We start from the raw sequence: 11,411 nt of genomic DNA on the forward strand, positions 1-11,411 counted from the left end.
GAAGAGGTGGAGGAGAAAGATGATGAGAAATTTTCTCTTTGGCCATTTAATGAGAGAGAAAGGAAAGATAATAAGAATGGAATTTTTTCAAAAGAGGGGTGATAAAATAAGGAGATAAAGTGTCTCCAGACTTCCAAACTCTGCCCTAAGCAATTCAATACAAAATCCATCTCTGGGATAAATGTAGAGGCAGTAAAATTGGACTTTGATCTCTGGATTTCCAGGGTAATGCATTGTCCCTTTGGTGTTCTTTCTTAGAAAATTGTGGAAACCATGTACTCTGTCCAGCAACTAACAGTCATTTTGAACTCCTTTATATAGGTCTCAAAATCCTGGTGGAGACCTATGTCAGTGCCATCAGCAGTGGGTCTCTCCCCTGCATGGAGAGCACTGTGATGACTTTGGCCCAGATTGAGAACTCAGCAGCAGTGGAAAAGGCCATCACCCACTATGAAGAACAGATGAATCAGAAGATCCAGATGCCCACAGAAACCCTCCAGGAGGTGCTGGCCATGCACAGGACCTGTGAAATGGAGGCCACTGAGATCTACATGAAAAATTCTTTCATGGATGTAGACCAAAATTTCCAGAAGGAATTAGGGGTAAGTGTGGCACTCAACATCTTGAAGTCAGGAGAGAGGGAAGAATTGTCTTTAGTCTCCAAGACAGGGATACTCAGTGATGTGCACAGATTTACAGTGACCATTGAATGATTAGATTCTGCTGGAATTTGATAAAAGAAAAATAAGCCAAATAATCTAGCACTGTCATTAACTACATTTCCCACAAAATTTCATTTTGTTCATTATAAGAAAACATGGACACTTGATGAGTGGTGATCCCTCCCTGATTAGCATATCCTGATTTTATTAATGATACATTGTTGTCATCAAGACCTCTAGTGAAGTTAGCTAGTCAATGTCAGTAGGAAATAGGCATCTTCTTATCTATGTTACTTTCAGGTTGTAATGTATATAGATATTCTATTCCATTATACAATCTAAATGTTGAGATTTACATCACTATCATCTTCACTGTTCACTAGCTTCACAGTGACAAAAAACACACATAATTTTACAATATCTTTTATTGAGTACTTTTAGTAAAGTCTCTGGACTTAGTAGTCTGTTGTTACTCATTATCTGACTAGAGACCTCTGAAATTGGTATTGCTCAGCCTGACTTGCACACAGAGAAATATCTGTCCATATATGGTAAGGACAAAAAGTAGTAGAGTGCTACATTCAAGGAGTTCACAGGAGCCTGTCTACTTGTCTAACTCTAACCTTTGTGATTGGAACTATCCCTAAAATCAGAGACTTGGAAATTAAATGGTTTCCTATGATGTGGCATCTGTGCTTTGATAATCACTTTCTAAATCAGGAAGGATGAGTAGCAGAAGAGATAAGAAGGATTACTTCAGAGATTTACAAACTAAAGGACCAGTTTCTGAATGAACCTGAGGAGATCTTACAGTAAGGTGAAGACTGTGGCCACATCTAGACATTTTTCAGTAGTCTATTGCAAATCTCCCTTCTGTCCACCATCAGACCCAGCTGGAAGACAAGCTAGATGCCTTTGTTAAGAAGAACATGGACATGTCATCAGCTCAATGCTCAGATTTACTGGCGAGGATCTTTGGTCCTCTGGAAGAGGAAGTGAAGCAGGGGACATTTCATAAACCAGGAGGTTACTACCTTTATCTTCAAAAGAAACGAGAACTGGAGAAAAAGTATAAGCAGACTCCTGGAAAGGGACTCCAGGTAAGCAGGGCTGTTGGTAGCATTTTTTGGTGCTTTGTGTAGAATCTCCATCAAATGTCAATTTGTACAAGGAAGGTACAGTGCTGTCTGTGGGCTGGGTCCTTGTCTTACATTCATATAGGCAGTCAACTGTGATAAAGACAGCAGCTTTTTCCTTTCAGAGTACAATTGGACCTCTCAGAAATATTTGTGGAAATCATTCATTCCATCATTTATTCATCTAATCATCCAACAGTTATTCATTTATCCCCAATGTTTACAGTATTTCTCAGGGAGTTAGAGCTACTGTAATTTAAGGAATAACAAACCAAACCAAGTAACTAGTAAGTTTTCTCACAAGCACTAGGTAATGATAGCTTACAGGCCAGTAATATAGCAATAGCACTTGGTACATAGATTGTTCTCACTGTTATCTAGAAGTTAACTCATTGAGTTCTGACATCAATTCTATTAAGTATTTATTATTATTATTATCTTAGAGAAAGAAAAGGAAATTGTAGCAGAAAGAAGTTAAGACCTCACTCAATATATAAGGGTCAATTAGCTTTACAGACTTAATAAAAATTCAGAGTACATAGCCTTTGCCTTTAGCCATTTTAAAGTACCCTACATAGGCACCAGAGGTCAAGATTAGATTCGGCTACATACTATTTTCAAATGGCCAACTTGACCAAGACAAGTCTTATAAAAGGAATCATTTAATGTGGAGCTTGTATGCAGCTTCAGAGAATTAGTCCATTATCATCATGATGAGGAGCATGTTGACACACAGGGAGACATGGGGCTGGAAAATAAGCAGAGAGCTTTATACCCTGAGCTACAGTCACTGGCCTCGCCTTAGCTTTGCAAACCTTAAAGCACAAGGCATACTCCCTTGAATAAGTCTATACGCCAAATTCTTCTCAAACAATTTTATTTCATGATAACTAAGCATGGAAATATTGAGTTCATGGGGGCCAGTCTTATTCAAATCACCATGGTAACTCTTCTTGATATGTTATGGCACCATTCTAGATGCTCTGAGACTGATCTGCAGAAGTCATTCAGGCAGGAAGAATGGTCTAAGGCCAGGAAGTTTGGTTGGACCACACTACAAGGAAAAGTTCCTGGTTAATACTTCAGAGCAGGGTCCATGTTGGGAAGTGCATGGCACAAACAAAACAAAGTCAATGGTATTATTGTAGATGTTTTATCTCCCTGTATTTGGGTGGTTTTTTGTCTTACTGATCTTTTGCTTATATATTAATTACAGTTTCACTTTTGTGTTTTAGTGGTTTGGTGTTGTATGTGACAGTTTATTGGGGTAATTTTTGTTTTTCTTTTTGGTAGGGGGTTGTTTGCCTGTTTGTTTCTTAAAAGGAGAGAGGAAGGAAAGGCATGAAGTTGGGTGGGTAAGGAGGTATGGAGGATCTGGGTTAAGTTGGGGAAAGAGAACATGTGATCAGAATACATTGTATGATAAAACTGTTTTTCAATTAATGAAGGTTACATTTCAAGATAAAATCAACTTTATTAGCTGAAGGTAACATATAAAATAAATATTTTGAGGGGGATAAGGCATTAAAGATACAGATAGAGGAATAGCATCACCTGTTACTAAAATTTGAAGAGCTGGAAAAGACTGAGTCTTTGGGGGGTTACTTCAAGCTCATTTTAAAACCTTAAAACTGAAATACTGTTTGAGTTACAATGTATTTGTTCCATAGTTGATAAAATTAAGTTGAATGAAATAAGCATGATTTGTCTTCAACTCACATACTTACTTCCTCATTCTCTCTTACTTCAACATCTAGGCTGAAGAGATGTTGAGAAAGTACAATGAGTCCAAGGAGGAGGTGGCTGAGACACTTCAGAAGATGGACCAGTCACTCACAGAAAAAGACAAGCAGATTGAAGGTGAGAGCTACTGAGAAGATTCCAGATGCTGGAAATTCTGGGCATGAGCTGAAACATGGGTCCTTATAACATCATCATTGTAGAAACAAAGATGACAAATGTCACTCTTAGATTCATGGTAGCTGTTTTTAAACCAGTAGACATGGCAATGCCCCTCCTCCTTAGTCAACTTCCAGGGTAAAGATTCTACAATGTGGTAAAACATCTCAAAACTCATTCTCATCTCCTTTGCTTTTTTTCTCTTCTCAGTGGAACGTGTAACAGCTGAAGTTGCAGAAGCTTCAAGGAGAACACAGGAGGAAATGCAAAAGAAGTATGAGCAGCTGATGAAAAAGAAGGAAAAGAGTTATCAAGAGCTCACAAAACAGCTGACCGAGAAGATGGATCAGGAACAGAAAGTGTTCATGGCTGAGCAAGATAGAATCATATCCCTTAAAATGCAGGTACCTGGCTGCATGGAGTTCTGACTGCACTGGGTTCCTTGGTTGGTTAGGTTTTGTTTGTTTATTTTGGTGTTTTGGCTTGTTTGTTTATTTTCTCTTGTAATTTATTTTTTATTCATAATTTCAGCCCCTCCCTTCTGTCCTCCCAATTCTGCCCTTATAATTCCTTACCACTATTCCCCCTTTCTCTTCTTCTCATAGAGGAAGAAGCCCTCTTTGTGTGAAAATGCCCTTTACTGTAGGACATCTAGTCCCAGCAGGACAAAGGATATCCTCTCCTACTGAGACCCAATCATGAAGGTTCAGGTAGGGGAAGGGAATCCAATGGTAGGAAACAGAGTCAGGTATAGCCCCTGCTTCAACTGTTTGTGGAGCCACAGGAAGGCCAAGCTACACATCTGCTCCAAAAGGTGGGGTGGGGCCTAAGTCAAAGCCCTGCATGATCTGTTTGGTGGTTCAGCTTCTGGGTGTTTCTATGGGCCTAGGTCAGTTGATTCTGTAGGACTTTTTGTGAAGTCCTTGACCCCCCCCCATCCCCCGTCCCTGAGTTTTATCTCCAACTCTTCCATAAGATTCTACCTGATGTTTGGCTATGGGTCTCTGCATGTGTTTTCACATGCTGCTAAATGAAGCCTCTCAAGAGACAGTTATACTAGGTTACGGTCTGTAAACATAGCAGAAAATCCTTAATAGTGTCAGGGGTACATCTGGTAGGCAGAACACATTTTAGGTTGAAGGATCTATGGGTGGGTTGATGTCCCCCTCCTTCAAATGGAAGTCCTGCCTAGCTATAGGAGGTGACCCCCTACAGATAACCCCTGCTGACAGGAATCTCAGCTAGTATCATCCCTATAGTCTTCCCCAACCCAGGTCTCCTTCTGGCCCCAGAGATGTCCCCCATTGATTTCCAATATCACTCCCAGGCCTCACCTGTCCCTTCCCTCCAAACCTGATCACAATCCTCACTCCCCTCTTCATCTCCCACACAGTTCTCTCCCTCTATCCACCTCTGATGACTATTTTCTTTCCCCCTCTGAGTGAGAGTTACACATCCTCCCTTGGGATTTCCTTATTTTTCAGTTACTTTGGTTACGTGAATTATAACATGGTTATCCTGCACTTATGGCTAATGTCAAATTATAAATGGGCCCATACTATATATGTCTTTCTGGTTCTGTGTTACCTCACTCAGAATGATACACTCAAGTTTCAGCCATTTGCCTGCAAAATTCATCATGTTTTTGTTTTTAATAGCTGAATAGTATTATATTTTGTTGATGTATCACATTTTCTTCATCCATTCTCCAGTTCAGAGACACTTAGGTAGTTTCCAGTTTCTGGCTATTACAAATAAATCTGCTATTAACATAGTTGAGCAAGTATCCCTGTGGTATAGTGGGGGATCTCTGGGATATTTACGCAGGAGTGGTATAGCTGGGTCTTGAGGTAGAACTATTGCCAATTTTCTGAGAAGCTGCCAAATTGATTTTCAAAGTGATTTTTACAAGTTTCCACTCCAACCAGCAATGGAGGAGTGTTCTTCTTTCTCCACATTCAAAGGCCAGCATTTGCTGCCTCTTGAGTTTTTTATCTTAGCCATTGTGATGAGTATAAGATGAAATCTCAGGGTAGATTTGATTTGCATTTCCCTGATGACTAAGGATGTTAAAATTTTCTTTAAGTGCTACTCAGCCATTTGAGATTTCTCTGTTGAGAATTCTCTTGAGTTCTGTACCCCATTTTTAAATTGGTTTGTTGATGTTCAATTTCTCGAGTTCTTTACATATTTTGGATGTTAGTCCTCTGTCAGATGTAGGATTAATGAAAATACTTCCCATTTTGTAGGCTGCCATTTTGTATTATTAATGGTTTGCTTATCTTTTTTCAGTTTCATGAGACCCCATTTCTTAATTGTTTATTTTAGTTCTTGAGCTATTGATGTTCTGTTCAGAAATTTGTGTCCTGCGCCAAGCCAATGAATTCAAGGCAATTCCCCCACTTTCTCTTCTCTTAGATTTAGTGTGTTCAGTTTGATGTTGAGGTCTGCAATCTACTTGGACTTGAGTTTTGTGCAAGGTAATAATTATGGGTCTATTTAAATTCTTCTACATGTAGACCTTCAGCTGGACCAGCACCATTTGTTGAAGATTCTTTTATTTTTATTATTGCATGGTTTTGGCTCCCCTCCCCCAGGGTTTAGAGTAACTACCAAAGGAGAGTCTGTGAGAGTCTGAAGAATGTGGGATGCAGTCTGAATTCATTTTCCATCTCCATTTTAGGAACAGGAAAGACTTCTTAAGGAACGATTCAAGGCTGAGAGCAGAATGCTGCATGAAGAGATAGAGAAAATCAAGAAGGTGAAGTCATCTTCATCGTGTACCATATTCTAAAATTCAAACAGACTAAGGCTATCCGCCCTGGTTCCACTCACAAGGAATAAACTTAAGGGATAGCTTTGGACTGTGAAGCAGCTTGGCACTGAAAAGACTTGAAGACATGACACTTTATTGGGAAGAAGGTAGAAATAGAGTTAACAAAGAAGAGTTTACATATAAAAAGAATGTTTGGCTTATGAAGTGATTCAGTTCATGTTTGTGTTAGAACTAAAGATTCATGTGATCTTTAATTGGGTCTTATATTTGAAATTGTAAACATGGACAGTGTATGCAAACTAAATTGTATGGTTGGGATTTGTTTTTACCACACAGTGATATGGCAGCTGCCTTTGGGTACACCTTTTTGTATCACATACACTCCCTTCTGGATATTCTAAGTCATGTCCTCACAAGTAATTCAAAGATTTAGCTTTGCCCTCAGCTGAGATTGGAATGTTGTAATCATGATAAAAATCTGAACATATCCATATGATACAGCTCTTTGGGTCTCAGGCTGTCTGCAGACATTGGTTCCCAGGATAGACAATGGGCAGTGCTCAGTGTGGGAAGGCTGTGTGGCTGCTGGATGAGCAGAGAAACCCATTGGAGAGTGGGAGAAAAATCCCCTCCAGACAGAATGCACCTGTGAGTGGGAGTTGTCCCTCCCCTTTAGAGAAATTTTTGCTTTATTTCACGTTCCAGCCTTCTGTGTTTCCTTTCTAATCTCTCTTTATAATTTTTAAAAACATTTTGACCTTCTAAGAGTTTTAGAATAAAGCATGGTTAAGTAAATGCTCTCAATAAAAATGACTAATCTACCGTAATTGTTTCAAATGCATGCTATACGTTGTTCATGATGAAATAAAGTCCTCCCTTAAATTTCTGTAAGAGGCGAGTTAATTAGAATACATTTAGCTGTCATCCAGGCTCTCAATGATGAGGGCATCTGCTCTGCAGGTTAATAGGACCACACAAAGGAAACATCATAGTCACATCATAGTCATCATAGTTATAGTCCATGAGAGCTCAACTCTTTCATGGATAAAGAAACACAAAGATACTTTCTTTGTAATTATATTTCTGGTGGTGGTGACAATAAACCTAGGGCTTTTATAAAACACTTCTGGTGATACATTAACTTGTAGAATAACAGTGGATGGCATAGTTTTCTGTAGTATACTTTTGAGTCCATGCTAGTATCCTGTGTACTCATAGAAAGAGTTCAACGCTTTTTTTTCTTTTTTTTTAATTGATATATTTTTATTTACATTTCAAATGATTTCCCATTTTCTGGGTCCCCACTCCCCACAAGTCCCATAAGCCCTCTTTCCTCCCCCTGTTCCTCCATCTACCTCTTCCCACTTCCCTGTTCTGGAATTCCCCTATACTCTTGTACTGAGACTTTCCTGGAGTTCAACACTTTTATTGACAAAATTATGAGACAGGTACGCAAAGATCGCCCAAGCAGAAGATTGCTTGGAACACCCCCTTTCAGGACTCCACCTGCACCCATGAGCTTGGCAGCACCACAGCCAGCTGAGCATCTACCCTGCCAAGGATTATCTGCCCTACAGGAAGGTGGCTAGAGGAAGTCCCATGTTTAGAGGTGAGGTGTGGCCATCTTTGCTCCTGTGACTTAGAAGTGCAGACAGGTATGCAGGGATCACCTGAATAGAAGAGCTTTTGGGACATGACTCTCCATGGTCCCACATGCACCAAGGATCTGGGTAGTGCCTCCACAACCATCAGTGCACCTAGTCTGCTAGGGGATATCTGCTCTGCATTGAATCCCACAGACAGGGGTGAGGCCAACATCCACTCTCCTGCTATTGAGAGGGCTGTTGTAGCCAGGAATGCAGAGAACACCTGAGTGTAAGATCACTTGGGACACGGTCTGCTAGGGCCCCATATACACCCGGGAGTTGAAAAGCCCCACAGCAATCTGTGCCAGGGGAAAACTGATCACCTAGGGGTGCTGAGATAGCCTTGCAGGAACACAGGAGGGACAAGCACCAGTCAGTGACAGCAGGACCAACTAACACCAGAGATAACCAGATGACAAAATATAAATGTAGGAAAGTTACTAACAGAAATCAAGGCAATATGGTGCCATCCAAACCCATTTCTCCCACAACAGCAAGTCCTGAATACCCCAACACACCAGAAAAGCAAGATTTTGATTTAAAATCACAGCTCATGATGCTGATGGAGGGCTTCAAAAAGGACATAAATAACTCCCTTAAAGAGATCCAGGAGAACGCAAGTAAACAGGGAGAAGACCTTGAAGAACTGAGGGAAAACACAACAAAATAGGTGAATGAATTGAACAAAGCCATCTAGAATCTAAAGATGGAGGTAGAAACAACAGAGAAATCAAAAAAGGAAACAACTCAGGACATAGAAAACCTAGGAAAGAAGTCAGGAGTCATGGATCCAAGCATCAACAACAGAATACAAGAGATAGAAAAGAGAATCTCAGATGCAGAAGATACTATAGAAAGCATTGATACAACAGTCAAAGAAAATTAAAAATGCAAAAAGCTCATGACCAAAACCATCCAAGAAATCCAGGACAAAATGAGAAGACCAAACCTAAGGATTATAGGTATAGAAGAAAGTGAATATTTCCAACATAAATGAGATGTAAATATCTTCAACAAAATTATAGAAGAAAACTTCCCTAACCTAAAGAAAGAGATGCCCATGAACATACAAGAAGCCTACAGAACTCCAAATACATTTGATCAGAAAATAAATTCTTCCTGTCACATAATAATTGAAGCTCAAATTATATTAAAGAAAGAAAGAATATTAAAAGCAGTAGGGGAAAAGGTCAAGTAACATATAAATGTAGACCTATCAGAATTACACCGGACTTCTCATCAGAGACTATGAAATTCAGAAGAGCCTGGACAGAGGTCATACAGACTCTAAGGGAACACAAATGCCAACCCAGACTGCTATATCCAGCAAATCTCTCAATTACCATAGATGGAGAAACCAAAATATTTCATGTCAAAAACAAATCTATACAGTATCTTTCGACAAATCCAGGCCTTCAAAGTATAATTGATGGAAAACACCAACAAGAGGAGGGAAACTACACACTAGAAAAAAGCAAGAAATTAATCTTCTTTCAACAAACCCAAATGAAGATAACCACACAAATATAAAAATTACATCAAATATAGCAGGAAGCAACAATCACTATTCCTTAATATCTCTGTACATCAATTGGCTCAATTGCCCAATAAAAAGACATAGACTAACAGACTAGATACATAAACAGGACCCAACATTTTGCTGCATACAGGAAATGCATCTCAATATCAATGACAAACACTACCTCAGAGTAAAAAGCTGGAAAATCTTTTTCCAAGCAAATGGTCCCAGGAAACAAGCTGGAGTAGCCATTTTAATAACCAATAAAAGAGACTTTCAACCAAAAGTCATGAAAAAAGACAAAGAAGGACACTTTATACTCATCAAAGGAAAAATCTACCAGGAAGAAATCTCAATTCTGAAAGTATATGCTCCCAATACAAGGACACCCTTACTGATAAAAGAAACTTTACTAAAGTTTAAAGCACATATCACACCCCACACAATTATTAGGCTTGAATTTAATACCCCATTCTCCTCAATGGACAGATCAGGGAAGCACAAACTAAACAGAGACACAGTGAAACTAACAGAAGTTTTGGACCAAATGGATTTAATAGATATCTATAGAACATTTCATCTTAAATCAAAAGAATATACCTTCTTCTCAGCACCTCATGGTACCTTCTCCAAAACTGACCATATAATTGGTCACAAAGCAAACCTCAACAGATATAAGAAGATCGAACTAATCCCATGCCTCCTATCAGATCACTATGGAGTAAGGGTGGTCTTCAATAGCAACAAAAACAACAGAAAGCACACAGACACATGGAAGCTGAACAAGGCTCTTCTCAATGATAGTTTGTTCAAGGAAGAAATAAGGAAAGAAATCAAAGATGTTTTAGAATTTAATGAAAATGAAGGTACAACACACCCAAATTTATGGGACACGAAGAAAGCAGTCCTAAGAGGAAAATTCATAGCTCTGAGTGCCTCCAAAAATAAGCTGGAGAAAGGATACACTAGCAGCTTAACAGCACACCTGAAAGCTTTAGAACAGAAATAAGCTATTACACCCAAAAGGAGTAGAAGGCAGTAAATTATCAAACTCAGGATTGAAATCTACCAAGTAGAAACAAAAAGAACTGTACAAAGAATCAACAAAAGCAGGAGCTGGTTTATTTTGACAAAATCAACAAGATAGATAAACCTTTAGCCAGACTACCCAGAAGGCACAGAGATAGTATCCAAATTACCAAAATCAGAAATGAAAAGAGAGAAATGGCAACAGAAAATGAGGAAATTCAAAAAATTATGAGATCCTATTACAAACGCCTATACTCAACACAACTGGAAAATCTGGATGAAATGGACTATTTCCTAGACAGATACCAGTTACCAAAGTTTAATCAGGATCAGATGGACCATCTAAACAGTCCCATAACTCCTAAAGAAATAGAAGTGGTCATTGACAGTCTCCCAACCAAAAAAAAAGCACAGGGACAGCTGGTTTTAGTGCAGAATGCCATCAGACCATCAAAGAAGTCTTAACACCAATATTCTTCAAATTATTCCACAAAATAGAAACAGAAGGAACACTATCCAACTCATTCTATGAAGCTGCAATTTCACTGATATCAAAACCACGCAAAGATCCAACAAAGAGGGAGAACTTTAGACTAATTTCCCTAATGGATAGCGATGCAAAAATACTAAATAAAATTCTTGCCAACTGGATCCAAGAATACATCATTCACCATAATCAAATATGTTTCATCCCAGGGATGCAGGGATCATTCAACATATGGAAATCCATCAATGTAATCCACT

At 39.1% G+C, this 11,411-nt stretch overlaps 1 protein-coding gene across 15 annotated transcripts in view; it reads left to right on the plus strand.

Annotated features, from left to right (window-relative positions):
* The window catches only part of LOC127682613 (guanylate-binding protein 1-like), a 248,504-nt gene extending 241,204 nt beyond the window's left edge, over positions 1 to 7,300 (plus strand). For 14 of the 15 annotated variants that reach the window (XM_052179085.1, XM_052179098.1, XM_052179086.1 and 11 more), the window contains 5 exons: positions 322 to 602; positions 1,550 to 1,762; positions 3,556 to 3,658; positions 3,908 to 4,101; positions 6,381 to 7,300. In XM_052179085.1, the coding sequence (XP_052035045.1) occupies positions 322 to 602; positions 1,550 to 1,762; positions 3,556 to 3,658; positions 3,908 to 4,101; positions 6,381 to 6,491 (902 nt within the window). In that variant the 3' untranslated portion in view covers positions 6,492 to 7,300. Of the gene's footprint in view, positions 1 to 321; positions 603 to 1,549; positions 1,763 to 3,555; positions 3,659 to 3,907; positions 4,102 to 4,302; positions 4,408 to 6,380 lie in introns of all 15 variants that reach the window. The other variant, XM_052179090.1, reaches the window with a different exon arrangement.
* The last annotated feature ends 4,111 nt before the right edge of the window (positions 7,301 to 11,411 follow it).

This window comes from Apodemus sylvaticus, chromosome 4 (assembly GCF_947179515.1).
Source record: "Apodemus sylvaticus chromosome 4, mApoSyl1.1, whole genome shotgun sequence".
NCBI classification, from domain to species: domain Eukaryota; kingdom Metazoa; phylum Chordata; class Mammalia; order Rodentia; family Muridae; genus Apodemus; species Apodemus sylvaticus.